This window comes from Oncorhynchus nerka, linkage group LG14, assembly GCF_034236695.1.
Source record: "Oncorhynchus nerka isolate Pitt River linkage group LG14, Oner_Uvic_2.0, whole genome shotgun sequence".
NCBI classification, from domain to species: Eukaryota; Metazoa; Chordata; class Actinopteri; order Salmoniformes; family Salmonidae; genus Oncorhynchus; species Oncorhynchus nerka.
Window position 1 is genome coordinate 100,821,188 of NC_088409.1, and position 20,000 is coordinate 100,841,187.

The following is a 20,000-nucleotide window of genomic DNA, read 5'->3' on the forward strand; positions in this document are numbered from 1 at the left end:
GAGAAGGTCTTCACGGACTTCATACAGGTTAGGGATGGAGATATCTCTGTTATCAACACACACCTTCTACGAGAAGGTCTTCAGACTTCATACAGGTTAGGGATGGAGATATCTCTGTTATCAACACACACCTTCTACGAGGAGGTCTTCACGGACTTCATACAGGTTAGAGATGGAGATATCTCTGTTGTCAACACACACACACCTTCTACGAGAAGGTCTTCACGGACTTCATACAGGTTAGAGATGGAGATATCTCTGTTATCAACACACACCTTCTACGAGAAGGTCTTCACGGACTTCATACAGGTTAGGGATGGAGATATCTCTGTTATCAACACACACCTTCTACGAGAAGGTCTTCACGGACTTCATACAGGTTAGGGATGGAGATATCTCTGTTGTCAACACACCTTCTACGAGGTGGTCTTCAGACTTCATACAGGTTAGAGATGGAGATATCTCTGTTATCAACACACACCTTCTACGAGGTGGTCTTCAGACTTCATACAGGTTAGGGATGGAGATATCTCTGTTATCAACACACACCTTCTACGAGGTGGTCTTCAGACTTCATACAGGTTAGAGATGGAGATATCTCTGTTATCAACACACACCTTCTACGAGGTGGTCTTCAGACTTCATACAGGTTAGAGATGGAGATATCTCTGTTATCAACACACACCTTCTACGAGCCACCTCTGGTGTAGTTAAGGGTAGTTATTATGAGCTGTCCTCCCCTCACCAGCCGCCTCTGGTGTAGTTAAGGGTAGTTATTATGAGCTGTCCTCCCCTCACCAGCCACCTCTGGTGTAGTTAAGGGTAGTTATTATGAGCTGTCCTCCCCTCACCAGCCTCCACTGGTTCAGGTACATACGTCTATATATTTATTCTACGCTGAGTCTACAAAACATTAGGAACACCTTCCTAATATTGAGTTGAATCCCCCTTTGCCCTCAGAACGGCCTCAAAGGGTTGGGTCATGGACTCTACAAGGTGTCGAAAGCGTTCCACAGGGATGCTGTCCCATGTTGACTCCAATGCTTCCCACCGTTGTGTCAAGTTGGTTGCATGTCCTTTGGGTGGTGGACCGTTCTGGATACACAGGAAACTGTTGAGTGTGGAAAACCCAGCAGTGTTATAGTTGTCCCAAACCTTAGCGCCTGGCACCCACTACCATACCCCCCTTTCAAAGGCACCTACTACCTTACCCCCCTTTCAAAGTCACCCACTACCTTACCCCCCTTTCAAAGTCACCCACTACCTTACCCCCACTACCTTACCCCCCTTTCAAAGTCACCTACTACTTTACCCCCTTTCAAAGTCACCTTACCCCCTTTCAAAGTCACCTTACCCCCTTTCAAAGTCACCTACTACTTTACCCCCTTTCAAAGTCGCCTACTACTTTACCCCCTTTCAAAGTCACCTTACCCCCTTTCAAAGTCACCCACTACCTTACCCCCTTTCAAAGTCACCTTACCCCCTTTCAAAGTCACCCACTACCTTACCCCCTTTCAAAGTCACCTTACCCCCTTTCAAAGTCACCTACTACTTACCCCCTTTCAAAGTCACCTACTACTTTACCCCCTTTCAAAGTCACCTACTACTTTACCCCCTTTCAAAGTCACCTTACCCCCTTTCAAAGTCACCTTACCCCCCTTTCAAAGTCACCTTACCCCCTTTCAAAGTCACCTACTACCTTACCCCCTTTCAAAGTCACCTACTACCTTACCCCCTTTCAAAGTCACCTACTACCTTACCCCCTTTCAATGTCACCTACTACCTTACCCCCTTTCAAAGTCACCTACTACCTTACCCCCTTTCAAAGTCACCTACTACCTTACCCCCTTTCAAAGTCACCTACTACCTTACCCCCTTTCAATGTCACCTACTACCTTACCCCCTTTCAAAGTCACCTACTACCTTACCCCCTTTCAAAGTCACCTACTACCTTACCCCCTTTCAAAGTCACCTACTACCTTACCCCCTTTCAATGTCACCTACTACCCTACCCCCTTTCAAAGTCACCTTACCCCCTTTCAAAGTCACCTACTACCCTACCCCCTTTCAATGTCACCTACTACCTTACCCCCTTTCAAAGTCACCTACTACCTTACCCCCCATTCAAAGTCACCTACTACCTTACCCCTTTCAAAGTCACTTTACCCCCTTTCAAAGTCATCTACTACCTTACCCCCTTTCAAAGTCACCTACTACCTTACCCCCTTTCAAAGTCACCTACTACCTTACCCCCTTTCAAAGTCACCTACTACCTTACCCCCTTTCAAAGTCACCTACTACCTTACCCCCTTTCAATGTCATCTACTACCTTACCCCCTTTCAAAGTCACCCACTACCTTACCCCCTTTCAAAGTCACCTACTACCTTACCCCCTTTCAATGTCATCTACTACCTTACCCCTTTCAAAGTCACCCACTACCTTACCCCCCTTTCAAAGTCACCCACTACCTTACCCCTTTCAAAGTCACCCACTACCTTACCCCCTTTCAAAGTCACCCACTACCTTACCCCCTTCAAAGTCATCTACTACCTTACCCCCATTCAAAGGCACCTACTACCTTACCCCCATTCAAAGGCACCCACTACCTTACCCCCATTCAAAGGCACCCACTACCTTACCCCATTCAAAGGCACCCACTACCTTACCCCCATTCAAAGGCACCCACTACCTTACCCCCATTCAAAGGCACCCACTACCTTACCCCCATTCAAAGGCACCCACTACCTTACCCCGTTCAAAGGCACCCACTACCATACCCCTTTCAAAGTCACCCACTATCTTACCCCCTTTCAAAGTCACCTTACCCCCTTTCAAAGTCACCCACTACCATACCCCCTTTCAAAGTCACCTACTACTTTACCCCCATTCAAAGGCACCTACTACCATACCCCCCCCGTTCAAAGGCACCCACTACCATACCCCCATTCAAAGGCACCCACTACCTTACCCCCATTCAAAGGCACCCACTTCCATACCCCCATTCAAAGGCACCCACTACCTTACCCCATTCAAAGGCACCTACTACCCTACCCCCTTTCAAAGTCACCCACTACCTTACCCCCTTTCAATGTCACCTACTACCTTACCCCCTTTCAATGTCACCTACTACCTTACCCCCTTTCAAAGTCACCTTACCCCCTTTCAAAGTCACCTACTACCTTACCCCCTTTCAATGTCATCTACTACCTTACCCCCTTTCAAAGTCACCTACTACCTTACCCCCTTTCAAAGTCCTCTACTACCTTACCCCCTTTCAAAGTCACCTACTACCTTACCCCCTTTCAAAGTCACCCACTACCTTACCCTTCCAAAGTCACCCACTACCTTACCCCCTTTCAAAGTCACCCACTACCTTACCCCCTTTCAAAGTCACCCACTACCTTACCCCTTTCAAAGTCACCCACTACCTTACCCCCTTTCAAAGTCACCCACTACCTTACCCCCTTTCAAAGTCACCCACTTCCTTACCCCCTTTCAAAGTCACCTACTACCTTACCCCCTTTCAAAGTCCTCTCTACCTTACCCCATTCAAAGGCACCCACTACCTTACCCCCTTTCAAAGGCATCTACTACCATACCCCCTTTCAAAGTCACCCACTACCATACCCCCTTTCAAAGTCACCCACTACCATACCCCCTTTCAAAGTCACCCACTACCTTACCCCTTTCAAAGTCACCTTACCCCCTTTCAAAGTCACCCACTACCATACCCCCTTTCAAAGTCACCCACTACCTTACCCCCTTTCAAAGTCACCTTACCCCCTGTTCAAAGGCACCCACTACCTTACCCCCATTCAAAGGCACCTACTACCTTACCCCCATTCAAAGGCACCTACTACCATACCCCCCCGTTCAAAGGCACCCACTACCATACCCCCATTCAAAGGCACCCACTACCATACCCCCATTCAAAGGCACCCACTACCTTACCCCCATTCAAAGGCACCCACTTCCATACCCCCATTCAAAGGCACCCACTTCCATACCCCTTTCAAAGTCACCTACTACCTTACCCCCTTTCAATGTCACCTACTACCTTACCCCCTTTCAAAGTCACATTACCCCCTTTCAAAGTCACCTACTACCTTACCCCCCTTTCAAAGTCACTTTACCCCCTTTCAAAGTCACCTACTACCTTACCCCCTTTCAAAGTCCTCTACTACCTTACCCACCTTTCAAAGTCATCTACTACCTTACCCCCTTTCAAAGTCACCTACTACCTTACCCCCTTTCAAAGTCACCCACTACCTTACCCCCTTCAAAGTCACCCACTACCTTACCCCCTTTTCAAAGTCACCCACTACCTTACCCCACTTTCAAAGTCACCCACTACCTTACCCCTTTCAAAGTCACCCACTACCTTACCCCCTTTCAAAGTCACCCACTACCTTACCCCCTTTCAAAGTCACCCACTACCTTACCCCCTTTCAAAGTCACCCTGCTACCTTACCCCCTTTCAAAGTCATCTACCACCTTACCCCCATTCAAAGGCACCCACTACCTTACCCCCATTCAAAGTCATCTACTACCTTACCCCCGTTCAAAGGCACCCACTACCTTACCCCCTTTCAAAGTCACCTACTACCTTACCCCCCATTCAAAGGCACCCACTACCTTACCCCCATTCAAAGGCACCCACTACCTTACCCCCATTCAAAGGCACCCACTACCTTACCCCCATTCAAAGGCACCCACTACCTTACCCCCCGTTCAAAGGCACCCACTACCTTACCCCCAGTTCAAAGGCACCCACTACCTTACCCCCATTCAAGGCACCCAGTACCTTACCCCCATTCAAAGGCACCCACCAACTTACCCCCATTCAAAGGCACCCACTACCTTACCCCCAATTCAAAGGCACCCACTACCTTACCCCCTTTCAAAGTCACCTTACCCCTGTTCAAAGGCACCCACTACCTTACCCCTTTCAAAGGCACCCACTACCTTACCCCCATTCAAAGGCACCCACTACCTTACCCCCATTCAAAGGCACCCACTACCTTACCCCCTTTCAAAGGCATCTACTACCACCCCCCTTTCAAAGTCACCCACTACCTTACCCCCTTTCAAAGTCACCTTACCCCCTTTCAAAGTCACCCACTACCATACCCCTTTCAAAGTCACCCACTACCTTACCCCTTTCAAAGTCACCTTACCCCCCGTTCAAAGGCACCCACTACCTTACCCCCATTCAAAGGCACCTACTACCTTACCCCCATTCAAAGGCACCTACTACCTTACCCCCATTCAAAGGCACCTACTACCATACCCCCCCGTTCAAAGGCACCCACTACCATACCCCCATTCAGAGGCACCCACTACCATACCCCCATTCAAAGGCACCCACTACCTTACCCCCATTCAAAGGCACCCACTACCATACCCCCATTCAAAGGCACCCACTACCTTACCCCATTCAAAGGCACCCACTACCTTACCCCCATTCAAAGGCACCCACTACCTTACCCCCATTCAAAGGCACCCACTACCTTACCCCCATTCAAAGGCACCTACTACCCTACCCCCTTTCAAAGTCACCCACTACCTTAACCCCCATTCAAAGTCACCTACTACCTTACCCCCTTTCAAAGTCACCTACTACCCTACCCCCTTTCAAAGTCACCCACTACCTTACCCCCTTTCAATGTCAACTACTACCTTACCCCCTTTCAAAGTCACCTACTACCTTACCCCCTTTCAAAGTCACCTACTACCTTACTTCCTTTCAAAGTCACCTACTACCTTACCCCCATTCAAAGTCACCTACTACCTTACCCCCTTTCAATGTCACCTACTACCTTACCCCTTTCAAAGTCACCTTACCCCCTTTCAAAGTCACCTACTACCTTACCCCCTTTCAAAGTCACCCACTACCTTACCCCCTTTCAAAGTCACCCACTACCTTACCCCCTTTCAAAGTCACCCACTACCTTACCCCCTTTCAAAGTCACCCACTACCTTACCCCCTTTCAGTCACCCACTACCTTACCCCCTTTCAAAGTCACCCACTACCTTACCCCCTTTCAAAGTCATCTACTACCTTACCCCCTTTCAAAGTCACCTACTACCTTACCCCCCTTTCAAAGTCACCCACTACCTTACCCCTTTCAAAGTCACCCACTACCTTACCCCCTTTCAAAGTCAACCCACTACCTTACCCCACTTTCAAAGTCACCCACTACCTTACCCCTTTCAAAGTCACCCACTACCTTACCCCCTTTCAAAGTCACCCACTACCTTACCCCCTTTCAAAGTCACCCACTACCTTACCCCCTTTCAAAGTCACCCACTACCTTACCCCCTTTCAAAGTCATCTACCACCTTACCCCCCCGTTCAAAGGCACCCACTACCTTACCCCCTTTCAAAGTCACCCACTACCTTACCCCCATTCAAAGGCACCCACTACCTTACCCCCCGTTCAAAGGCACCCACTACCTTACCCCGTTCAAAGGCACCCACTACCTTACCCCCCCGTTCAAAGGCACCCACTACCTTACCCCCATTCAAAGGCACCCACTACCTTACCCCCATTCAAAGGCACCCACCAACTTACCCCATTCAAAGGCACCCACTACCTTACCCCCAATTCAAAGGCACCCACTACCTTACCCCCTTTCAAAGTCACCTTACCCCTGTTCAAAGGCACCCACTACCTTACCCCCTTTCAAAGGCACCCACTACCTTACCCCCATTCAAAGGCACCCACTACCTTACCCCCATTCAAAGGCACCCACTACCTTACCCCTTTCAAAGGCATCTACTACCATACCCCCTTTCAAAGTCACCCACTACCTTACCCCCTTTCAAAGTCACCTTACCCCCCTTTCAAAGTCACCCACTACCATACCCCCTTTCAAAGTCACCCACTACCTTACCCCCTTTCAAAGTCACCTTACCCCCGTTCAAAGGCACCCACTACCTTACCCCCATTCAAAGGCACCTACTACCTTACCCCCATTCAAAGGCACCTACTACCATACCCCCCCGTTCAAAGGCACCCACTACCATACCCCCATTCAGAGGCACCCACTACCATACCCCCATTCAAAGGCACCCACTACCTTACCCCCATTCAAAGGCACCCACTACCATACCCCCATTCAAAGGCACCCACTACCTTACCCCCATTCAAAGGCACCCACTACCTTACCCCCATTCAGAGGCACCCACTACCTTACCCCATTCAAAGGCACCCACTACCTTACCCCCATTCAAAGGCACCCACTACCTTACCCCCATTCAAAGGCACCTACTACCCTACCCCTTTCAAAGTCACCCACTACCTTAACCCCCATTCAAAGTCACCTACTACCTTACCCCTTTCAAAGTCACCTACTACCCCTACCCCCTTTCAAAGTCACCCACTACCTTACCCCCTTTCAATGTCAACTACTACCTTACCCCTTTCAAAGTCACCTACTACCTTACCCCCTTTCAAAGTCACCTACTACCTTAACCCCCATTCAAAGTCACCTACTACCTTACCCCCTTTCAATGTCACCTACTACCTTACCCCCTTTCAAAGTCACCTTACCCCCTTTCAAAGTCACCTACTACCTTACCCCCTTTCAAAGTCACCCACTACCTTACCCCCTTTCAAAGTCACCCACTACCTTACCCCCTTTCAAAGTCACCCACTACCTTACCCCCTTTCAAAGTCACCCACTACCTTACCCCCTTTCAGTCACCCACTACCTTACCCCCCTTTCAAAGTCACCCACTACCTTACCCCCTTTCAAAGTCATCTACCACCTTACCCCCATTCAAAGGCACCCACTACCTTACCCCCCATTCAAAGTCATCTACTACCTTACCCCGTTTAAAGGCACCCACTACATTACCCCCTTTCAAAGTCACCTACTACCTTACCCCCATTCAAAGGCACCTACTACCTTACCCCCATTCAAAGGCACCCACTATCTTACCCCCATTCAAAGGCACCCACTACCTTACCCCCATTCAAAGGCACCCACTACCTTACCCCCATTCAAAGGCACCTCTACTACCTTACCCCCATTCAAAGGCACCTACTACCATACCCCCCCGTTCAAAGGCACCCACTACCATACCCCCATTCAAAGGCACCCACTACCATACCCCCATTCAAAGGCACCCACTACCTTACCCCCATTCAAAGGCACCCACTACCATACCCCATTCAAAGGCACCCACTACCTTACCCCCATTCAAAGGCACCCACTACCTTACCCCATTCAGAGGCACCCACTACCTTACCCCCATTCAAAGGCACCCACTACCTTTACCCCCATTCAAAGGCACCCACTACCTTACCCCCATTCAAAGGCACCCACTACCTTACCCCCATTCAAAGGCACCTACTACCCTACCCCCTTTCAAAGTCACCCACTACCTTACCCCCTTTCAATGTCACCTACTACCTTACCCCCTTTCAAAGTCACCTACTACCTTACCCCCTTTCAATGTCACCTACTACCTTACCCCCTTTCAAAGTCACCTACTACCTTACCCCCATTCAAAGTCACCTACTACCTTACCCCCTTTCAAAGTCACCTACTACCCTACCCCCTTTCAATGTCACCTACTACCTTACCCCCATTCAAAGTCACCTTACCCCCCATTCAAAGTCACCTACTACCTTACCCCCTTTCAATGTCACCTACCACCTTACCCCCTTTCAAAGTCACCTTACCCCCTTTCAAAGTCACCTACTACCTTACCCCCTTTCAAAGTCACCTTACCCCTCTTTCAAAGTCACCTTACCCCCTTTCAATGTCATCTACTACCTTACCCCCTTTCAAAGTCCTCTACTACCTTACCCCCTTTCAAAGTCCTCTACTACCTTACCCCCTTTCAAAGTCATCTACTACCTCACCCCCCTTTCAAAGTCACCTACTACCTTACCCCCTTTCAAAGTCACCTACTACCTTACCCCCTTTCAAAGTCACCCACTACCTTACCCCCTTTCAAAGTCACCCACTACCTTACCCCTTTCAAAGTCACCCACTACCTTACCCCCCGTTCAAAGTCACCCACTACCTTACCACCCTTTCAAAGTCACCCAATACCTTACCCCTTTCAAAGTCACCCACTACCTTACCCCCTTTCAAAGTCACCCACTACCTTACCCCCTTTCAAAGTAATCTACTACCTTACCCCCATTGAAAGGCACCCACTACCTTACCCCCATTCAAAGTCATCTACTACCTTACCCCCTTTCAAAGGCACCCACTACCTTACCCCCTTTCAAAGTCACCTACTACCTTACCCCCATTCAAAGGCACCTACTACCTTACCCCATTCAAAGGCACCCACTACCTTACCCCCATTCAAAGGCACCCACTACCTTACCCCCATTCAAAGGCACCCACTACCTTACCCCCCGTTCAAAGGCACCCACTACCTTACCCCCTTCAAAGGCACCCACTACCTTACCCCCCGTTCAAAGGCACCCACTACCTTACCCCCCGTTCAAAGGCACCCACTACCTTACCCCCATTCAAAGGCACCCACTACCTTACCCCCATTCAAAGGCACCCACTACCATACCCCCTTTCAAAGGCACCCACTACCTTACCCCCATTCAAAGGCACCCACTACCTTACCCCTTTCAAAGGCATCTACTACCATACCCCCTTTCAAAGTCACCCACTACCATACCCCCTTTCAAAGTTACCCACTACCTTACCCCTTTCAAAGTCACCTTACCCCCTTTCAAAGTCACCCACTACCATACCCCCATTCAAAGGCACCCACTACCTTACCCCATTCAAAGGCACCCACTACCTTACCCCCCGTTCAAAGGCACCCACTACCTTACCCCCATTCAAAGGCACCCACTACCTTACCCCCGTTCAAAGGCACCCACTACCTTACCCCCATTCAAAGGCACCCACTACCTTACCCCCATTCAAAGGCACCCACTACCTTACCCTCATTCAAAGGCACCCACTACCTTACCCCCTTTCAGTCACCTTACCCCCTTTCAAAGTCACCCACTACCTTACCCCCTTTCAAAGTCACCTTACCCCCCGTTCAAAGGCACCCACTACCTTACCCCCATTCAAAGGCACCTACTACCTTACCCCCATTCAAAGGCACCTACTACCATACCCCCCATTCAAAGGCACCCACTACCATACCCCCATTCAAAGGCACCCACTACCTTACCCCCATTCAAAGGCACCCACTACCTTACCCCCATTCAAAGGCACCCACTACCTTACCCCCATTCAGAGGCACCCACTACCTTACCCCCATTCAAAGGCATCTACTACCATACCCCCTTTCAAAGTCACCCACTACCTTACCCCTTTCAAAGTCACCTTACCCCCTTTCAAAGTCACCCACTACCATACCCCCATTCAAAGGCACCCACTACCTTACCCCCCGTTCAAAGGCACCCACTACCTTACCCCCCCATTCAAAGGCACCCACTACCTTACCCCCATTCAAAGGCACCCACTACCTTACCCCCCCATTCAAAGGCACCCACTACCTTACCCCTTTCAAAGTCACCCACTACCATACCCCCTTTCAAAGTCACCCACTACCTTACCCCCTTTCAAAGTCACCTTACCCAGCGTTCAAAGGCACCCACTACCTTACCCCCATTCAAAGGCACCCACTACCTTACCCCCATTCAAAGGCACCCACTACCTTACCCCCATTCAAAGGCACCCACTACCTTACCCCCATTCAGAGGCACCCACTACCTTACCCCCATTCAAAGGCACCCACTACCTTACCCCCATTCAAAGGCACTAACATCTGTTGTCTTGCCTGTTCAACTTCTGAATGGGACACAATCCTTGTCTCACGGCTTAAAAATCCTTCATTAACCTGTCTCCTCCTCTTCATCTAGTCCTTATTTAACCCCGTCTCCTCCTCTTCATCTAGTCCTTCATTAACCTGTCTCCTCCTCTTCATCTAGTCCTTCATTAACCTGTCTCCTCCTCTTCATCTAGTCCTTCATTAACCTGTCTCCTCCTCTTCATCTAGTCCTTCATTAACCTGTCTCCTCCTCTTCATCTAGTCCTTCATTAACCTGTCTCCTCCTCTTCATCTAGTCCTTCATTAACCTGTCTCCTCCTCTTCATCTAGTCCTTATTTAACCTGTCTCCTCCTCTTCATCTAGTCCTTCATTAACCTGTCTCCTCCTCTTCATCTAGTCCTTCATTAACCTGTCTCCTCCTCTTCATCTAGTCCTTCATTAACCTGTCTCCTCCTCTTCATCTAGTCCTTCATTAACCCGTCTCCTCCTCTTCATCTAGTCCTTCATTAACCTGTCTCCTCCTCTTCATCTACACTGATTGAAATGGATTTAACAGGTGACATCAATAAGGGATTATTCACCTGGATTCACCTGGTCAATCTGTGTCAGTGTTTTGTACATTCAGTGTATAACTGTCATACAAACTCATCTCCTCTGATCCCCTTGTAGATGACAATGTGTTTTCAGTCATCTTACCTGTTAAAATTATAGCCACTCTGTGCCAATCAATCAATCAGTAGACAGTAGGACATGGATCTACTGCTCTAGTGGTCTCCCTAACTCTCTCCTGGTCTCCTGGTCTACTGCTCTAGTGGTCTCCCTAACTCTCTCCTGGTCTCCTGGTCTACTGCTCTAGTGGTCTCCCTAACTCTCTCCTGGTCTACTGCTCTAGTGGTCTCCCTAACTCTCTCCTGGTCTACTGCTCTAGTGGTCTCCCTAACTCTCTCCTGGTCTCCTGGTCTACTGCTCTAGTGGTCTCCCTAACTCTCTCCTGGTCTCCTGGTCTACTGCTCTAGTGGTCTCCCTAACTCTCTCCTGGTCTCCTGGTCTACTGCTCTAGTGGTCTCCCTAACTCTCTCCTGGTCTACTGCTCTAGTGGTCTCCCTAACTCTCTCCTGGTCTACTGCTCTAGTGGTCTCCCTAACTCTCTCCTGGTCTCCTGGTCTACTGCTCTAGTGGTCTCCTAACTCTCTCCTGGTCTACTGGTCTACTGCTCTAGTGGTCTCCCTAACTCTCTCCTGGTCTACTGCTCTAGTGGTCTCCTAACTCTCTCCTGGTCTACTGCTCTAGTGGTCTCCTAACGCTCTCCTGGTCTACTGGTCTACTGCTCTAGTGGTCTCCCTAACTCTCTCCTGGTCTCCTGGTCTACTGCTCTAGTGGTCTCCCTAACTCTCTCCTGGTCTCCTGGTCTACTGCTCTAGTGGTCTCCCTAACTCTCTCCTGGTCTCCTGGTCTAGTGGTCTCCCTAACTCTCCTGGTCTCTGGTCTAGTGGTCTCCTAACTCTCTCCTGGTCTACTGCTCTAGTGGTCTCCTAACTCTCTCCTGGTCTCCTGGTCTACTGCTCTAGTGGTCTCCCTAACTCTCTCCTGGTCTCCTGGTCTACTGCTCTAGTGGTCTCCCTAACTCTCTCCTGGTCTACTGGTCTACTGCTCTAGTGGTCTCCCTAACTCTCTCCTGGTCTCCTGCTCTAGTGGTCTCCCTAACTCTCTCCTGGTCTACTGCTCTAGTGGTCTCCCTAACTCTCTCCTGGTCTCCTGGTCTAGTGGTCTCCCTAACTCTCTCCTGGTCTCCTGGTCTAGTGGTCTCCCTAACTCTCTCCTGGTCTACTGCTCTAGTGGTCTCCCTAACTCTCTCCTGGTCTCCTGGTCTACTGCTCTAGTGGTCTCCCTAACTCTCTCCTGGTCTACTACTCTAGTGGTCTCCCTAACTCTCTCCTGGTCTCCTGGTCTACTGCTCTAGTGGTCTCCCTAACTCTCTCCTGGTCTACTGCTCTAGTGGTCTCCCTAACGCTCTCCTGGTCTCCTGGTCTACTGCTCTAGTGGTCTCCTAACTCTCTCCTGGTCTCCTGGTCTACTGCTCTAGTGGTCTCCTAACTCTCTCTGGTCTCCTGGTCTACTGCTCTAGTGGTCTCCCTAACTCTCTCCTGGTCTACTGCTCTAGTGGTCTCCCTAACTCTCTCCTGGTCTCTGGTCTACTGCTCTAGTGGTCTCCCTAACTCTCTCCTGGTCTACTGCTCTAGTGGTCTCCTAACTCTCTCCTGGTCTACTGCTCTAGTGGTCTCCCTAACTCTCTCCTGGTCTACTGCTCTAGTGGTCTCCCTAACTCTCTCTGGTCTACTGCTCTAGTGGTCTCCCTAACTCTCTCCTGGTCTGGTCTCTCCACCAGGTGAAGAAGCATGTTCGTAGCTTTCACTCTGAGAAGATCTTTCAGTGCTCAGACTGTGACAAGGCGTTCTGCAGACCTGACAAGTTACGGCTCCACATGCTGCGGCACAGCGACCGGGACTTCTCTGCTCCACCTGTGGAAAGCAGTTCAAGGTGAGTGTGTGTGTGTGTGTGTGTGTGTGTGGAACCAAGAGCTTTCTGACATTCTGACCTTTCCAGGTAAAACTCCTGACCCTAAAGTATAGTATGTCAGACCACCTGACCAGTACAGTGACTCAGTTGAGTGTAAAGAGCTCTGCAGACGGTTGTGTGTGTTTCAGTCTTGTCAGTCCCTCACCCTCTCTTCTCCTCTCCTCTCTCTCTCTCTCTCTCTCTCTCTCTCTGTCTCTCACTTTCTCTCTCTCTCTCTCTCTCTGTCTCTCTGTCTCTCACTTTCTCTCTCTCACCCTCTCTTCTCCTCTCTCTCTCTCTCTCTCACCCTCTCTCTCACCCTCTCTTCTCCTCTCTTCTCCTCTCTCTCTCTCTCTCTCTCTCTCTCACCCTCTCTTCTCCCTCTCCTTTCTCTCTTCTCTCTCTCTCTCTCTCTCTCACCCTCTCTCTCTCACCCTCTCTCTCTCTCTCTCTCTCTCTCTCTCTCTCACTTCTCTCTCTCTCTCTCTCTCTCTCTCTCTCTCTCACCCTCTCTTCTCTCTCTCTCTCTCTCTCACCCTCTCTTCTCTCTCTCTCTCTCTCTCTCTCTCTCTCTCTCTCACCCTCTCTCTCACCCTCTCTTCTCCTCTCTCTCTCTCTCTCTCTCTCTCACCTCTTCTCTCGCTCTCTCTCTCCCTCACTCTCTCTCCCCTCACCTCTCCCCTCTCCCCATCTCCTTTCATCCCTCTCTCCCTCTCCTCTCCCTCTCTCCTCTCTCTGTCTCTCTCTCTCTCTCTTTCTCCCTCCCCTCTCCTCTCTCTCCTCTCCTCCCTCCCCTTCAGCGTAAGGATAAACTGAGAGAGCACATGCAGCGGATGCACAACCCAGAGCGCGAGGCTAAGAAGGCAGACCGTATCCATCGCTCCAAGGCCCTGAAGCAGAAGGTTCCCACCACAGACTTGGAGAGCTTCATGTTTTAAATGTCGCATGTGTATGATGGGTTTTAGACGCGAGTATGCTGGTGAGTAGTGACACTGGCGCTCTAGATTACACACACACCGTTCTGGGAGCTTGTGTGGTCTACCACTTCACAGCTGAGCCGTTGTTGCTCCTAGACTTTCCCATTTCCTAACAACAGCACTTACAGTTGACCGGGTGAAGCTCTAGCAGGGCAGAACGTTTACAAACTGACTTGTTGGAAAGGTGGCATCCTATGACAGTGCCGTGCTGAAAGTCACTGAGCTCTTCAGTAAAGCCTCTTTCACTGCCGATGTTTGTCTATGGAAATTGCATGGCTGTGAGCTCGATTTTATACACCTGTCAGCAACGCTTGTGGCTGAACTAGCCACTCATTTGAAGGGATGTCCACATACTTTTGCTTATATAGTGGATGTCTTTGTGTGTGTGTGTGTGTGTGTTGTCTGTGTTTGTATGTGTGTATGTGTGTGTGTATGTATATATATGTGTATATATATATATATATATAGAAAAGTCTGTATACATTGTGTGCAAATGAGGTAAGATAAGAGAGGTAAGGCAATAAATAGGCCATGGTGGCGAAGTAATTACAATTTAGCAATTAAACACTGGAATGGTAGATGTGCAGAAGATGAATGTGCAAGTAGAGATACTGGGGTGCAAAGGAGTAAAACAATTAATAAAAACAACAGTATGGGGATGAGGTAGTTGGATGGGCTATTTACAGATGGGCTATGTACAGATGGGCTACGTACAGGTGCAGTGATCTGTGAGCTGCTCTGACAGCTGGTGCTTAAAGCTAGTGAGGGAGATATGAGTCTCCAGCTTCAGAGATTTTTGCAATTCGTTCCAGTCATTGGCAGCAGAGAACTGGAAGGGAAGGCGACCAAAGGAGGAATTGGCTTTGGTTGTGACCAGTGAGATATACCTGCTGGAGCGTGTGCTACAAGTGGGTGCTGCTATGCTAACCAGCGAGCTGAGATAAGGTGGGGCTTTACCTAGCAGAGACTTGTAGATGACCTGTAGCCAGTGGGTTTGGCGACGAGTATGAAGCGAAGGCCAGCCAACGAGCATACAGGTCGCAGTGGTGGGTAGTTTATGGGGCTTTGGTGACAAAACGGATGGCACTGTGATAGACTGCATCCAGTTTCCAGTAGAGTGTTGGAGGCTATTTTCTAGACATCACCGACGTGAAGGATGGTCAGTTTACGAGGTATGTTTGGCAGCATGAGTGAAGGATGCTTTGTTGTGAAATAGGAATCCAATTCTAGATTTAATTTTGGATTGGTGATGTTTAATGTGAGTCTGTAAGGAGAGTTTACAGTCTAACCAGACACCCAGGTATTTGTAATTGTCCACGTATTCTAAGTCAGAACCGTCCAGAGTAGTGATGCTGGACGGGCGGGCAGGTGCGGGCAGTGATTGGTTGATGAGCAGGCATTTAGTTTTACTTGCATTTAATAGCAGATGGAGGCCGCGGAAGGAGAGTTGTATGACATTGAAGCTCATCTGGAGGTTTGTTAACACAGTGTCCAAAGAAGGGCCAGATGAATACAGAATTGTGTCGTCTGCGTAGAAGTGGATCAGAGAATCACCAGGAGCAAGTGCGACATTATTGATGTAAACAGAGAAGAGAGTTGGCCCGAGAATTGAACCCTGTGGCACTCCCATAGAGACTGCCAGATGTCCGGACAGGCCCTCCGATTTTACACACTGAACTCTGTCTGAGAAGTAGTTGGTGAACCAGGCGAGGCAATCATTTGAGAAACCAAGGCTGTTGAGTCTGCCAATAACAGTGGGACAGTGTTTCCTAGCCTCAGTGCAGTGGACAGCTGGGAGGAGGTGCTCTTATTCTCCATGGACTTCAGTGTCCCAGAACTTTTTTTGAGTTTGCGCTACAGGATGCAAATTTCTGCTTGAAAAAGCTAGCCTTGTCTTTTCTAATTTCTAAGTGTATATTGTTTCCTAACTTCCCTAATCAAGTTCATCATTTTAAAAGGCTAATTGATCATTAGAAACCCCATTTTTTTTTATCACAGCTGAAAACTGTTGCTCTGATTAAAGAAGCAATAAAACTGGCCTTCTTTTTGCTCCGTTCATCTTTCCATTAATCCTGACTAGTCTCCCAGTCCGCTGAAAAACATGATGCCACCACCACCATTTTTTCTTTTTTTACCTAGTCAAGTCAGTTAAACAACAAATTCTTATTTTCAATGAAAATGGTTAACTACCTTGTTCAGGGGCAGAATACAGAATAGCAAAGGGTCTGAATACTTACAGTATGTAAATAAGGTATTTCTGTTTTTAATTTATTTTTAATACATTTGAAACCTGTTTTCACTTTTGTTATTGGTCTGATGGTCTTGATGAAACCAAGATTGAGGTTAGTCAGTGAGTCCCTTGTTGAGGTCAGATTGAGGTTAGTCAGTTAGTCCCTTGTTGAGGTCAGATTGAGGTTAGCATTTTATATCATACCCCCAAGACATGCTAATCTCTCACCATTACAATAACAGGGGAGGTTAGCATTATATATCATATCTCCAAGACATGCTAACCTCTCACCATTACAATAACAGGGGAGGTTAGCATTTTATATCATATCTCCAAGACATGCTAACCTCGCACCATTACAATAACAGGGGAGGTTAGCATTTTATATCATACCCCCAAGACATGCTAACCTCGCACCATTACAATAACAGGGGAGGTTAGCATGTTATATCATACCCCCAAGACATGCTAACCTCTCACCATTACAATAACAGGGGAGGTTAGCATTTCATATCATACCCCCAAGACATGCTAACCTCGCACCATTACAATAACAGGGGAGGTTAGCATGTTATATCATACCCCAAGACATGCTAACCTCTCACCATTACAATAACAGGGGAGGTTAGCATGTTATATCATACCCCAAGACATGCTAACCTCTCACCATTACAATAACAGGGAGGTTAGCATTTCATATCATACCCCCAAGACATGCTAACCTCGCACCATTACAATAACAGGGGAGGTTAGGCATGTTATATCATACCCCAAGACATGCTAACCTCTCACCATTACAATAACAGGGAGGTTAGCATGTTATATCATACCCCCAAGACATGCTAACCTCGCACCATTACAATAACAGGGGAGGTTGGCATGTTATATCATACCCCAAGACATGCTAACCTCCCACCATTACAATAACAGGGGAGGTTAGCATTTCATATCATACCCCCAAGACATGCTAACCTCTCACCATTACAATAACAGGGGAGGTTAGCATGCTATATCATACCCCCAAGACATGCTAACCTCGCACCATTACAATAACAGGGGATGTTAGCATGTTATATCATACCCCCAAGACATGCTAACCTCCCACCATTACAATAACAGGGGCAGTTAGCATTTTATATCATACCCCCAAGACATGCTAACCTCTCACCATTACAATAACAGGGGAGGTTAGCATGTTATATCATACCCCCAAGACATGCTAACCTCTCACCATTACAATAACAGGGGAGGTTAGAATTTTATATCATATCTCCAAGACATGCTAACCTCGCACCATTACAATAACAGGGGAGGTTAGCATGTTATATCATACCCCCAAGACATGCTAACCTCTCACCATTACAATAACAGGGGAGGTTAGCATGTTATATCATACCCCCAAGACATGCTAACCTCTCACCATTACAATAACAGGGGAGGTTAGCATTTCATATCATACCCCCAAGACATGCTAACCTCGCACCATTACAATAACAGGGGAGGTTAGCATGTTATATAATACCCCCAAGACATGCTAACCTCTCACCATTACAATAACAGGGGAGGTTAGCATGTTATATCATACCCCCAAGACATGCTAACCTCGCACCATTACAATAACAGGGGAGGTTAGCATGTTATATCATACCCCCAAGACATGCTAACCTCCCACCATTACAATAACAGGGGAGGTTAGCATTTCATATCATACCCCCAAGACATGCTAACCTCTCACCATTACAATAACAGGGGAGGTTAGCATGCTATATCATACCCCCAAGACATGCTAACCTCTCACCATTACAATAACAGGGGAGGTTAGCATGCTATATCATACCCCCAAGACATGCTAACCTCGCACCATTACAATAACAGGGGAGGTTAGCATGTTATATCATACCCCCAAGACATGCTAACCTCTCACCATTACAATAACAGGGGAGGTTAGCATGTTATATCATACCCCCAAGACATGCTAACCTCTCACCATTACAATAACAGGGGAGGTTAGCATTTTATATCATATCTCCAAGACATGCTAACCTCCCCTGTTATTGTAATGGTATTTATGCGTCTTAACTTTTTCAGAAATGAAAAAAAAAAAAACTGCTTCACTCTGCCAATAATTGAGCTGTATGTCGATCTGTGTGTTTTATACCGACCCTACTCCCTCTCTCTATCCTAGGTGAACCATCTATCTAAGCGGCACCCTGAGATGCGTATAGAGGAAGTTCCTGAGCTCACTCTTCCCATCATCAAACCCAACAGAGACTACTTCTGTCAGTACTGTGACAAGGTACAAAACAGTTATCTTCTTTAGTTTATGAAAACAGGTTGCAATTTAATTAAATTATTTTTAGTTTATGAAAACAGCATTGTTGATTTTGCTCAGGTAAAGCTTTGCCCTTTTCAATGTTTTCCGGTGTTTAAGATGCATCTTCCCAGGTCAAAACCCAAAACCACCTGAGAGACTAATGGAAGTTTTAAAGTTGCAGTATAAAGAACCACCCTGTCTCTCTGTCTTGTCTATCTTCACAACATGCTGACATAACCCCTCCCCCAGGTGTATAAGTCGGCCAGTAAGCGCAAGGCCCACATCCTGAAGAACCACCCGGGGGCGGAGCTACCCCCCAGCATCAGGAAGCTCCGCCCTGCCGTCCCCGGGGAGCCCGACCCCATGCTGAGCACACACACCCAACTGACGGGGACGATCGCCACCGCTCCCGTCTGCTGCCCGCACTGTGCCAAGCAGTACAGTAGCAAGGTACCGTCTGTTAGGACATAATAGTGTTGGGCAGGAACAAAAGCCTGCTCATTTTGGATCTTCTCAGTTGGAGACCAATCAGTGTGAATATTTTACCAGGGTCTGGGTGTCTTTGTCCTGTAGAGATATAATGTCCATCTACTGTCTTGTCCTGTATAATGTCCATCTACTGTCTTGTCCTGTAGAGATATAATGTCCATCTACTGTCTTGTCCTGTAGAGATATAATTTCCATCTACTGTCTTGTCCTGTATAATGTCCATCTACTGTCTTTGTCCTGTAGTGATATAATGTCCATCTACTGTCTTGTCCTGTAGTGATATAATGTCCCTCTACTGTCTTGTCCTGTAGAGATATAATGTCCATCTACTGTCTTGTCCTGTAGAGATATAATGTCCATCTACTGTCTTGTCCTGTAGAGATATAATGTCCATCTACTGTCTTGTCCTGTATAATGTCCATCTACTGTCTTGTCCTGTAGTGATATAATGTCCCTCTACTGTCTTGTCCTGTAGAGATATAATGTCCCTCTACTGTCTTGTCCTGTAGAGATATAATGTCCCTCTACTGTCTTGTCCTGTAGAGATATAATGTCCCTCTACTGTCTTGTCCTGTAGAGATATAATGTCCCTCTACTGTCTTGTCCTGTATAATGTCCCTCTACTGTCTTGTCCTGTAGAGATATAATGTCCATCTAC

At 48.0% G+C, this 20,000-nt stretch overlaps 1 protein-coding gene across 1 annotated transcript in view; it reads left to right on the forward strand.

The window, feature by feature from the left end:
- Nucleotides 1-20,000, forward strand: part of prdm10 (PR domain containing 10) — a 95,982-nt gene that overhangs the window by 54,464 nt on the left and 21,518 nt on the right. Inside the window, 7 exon segments of the mRNA XM_065000639.1 lie at nt 13,163-13,277; nt 13,280-13,314; nt 14,133-14,264; nt 14,266-14,299; nt 15,742-15,755; nt 18,725-18,835; nt 19,103-19,303. Coding sequence (XP_064856711.1) covers nt 13,163-13,277; nt 13,280-13,314; nt 14,133-14,264; nt 14,266-14,299; nt 15,742-15,755; nt 18,725-18,835; nt 19,103-19,303 — 642 coding nt within the window.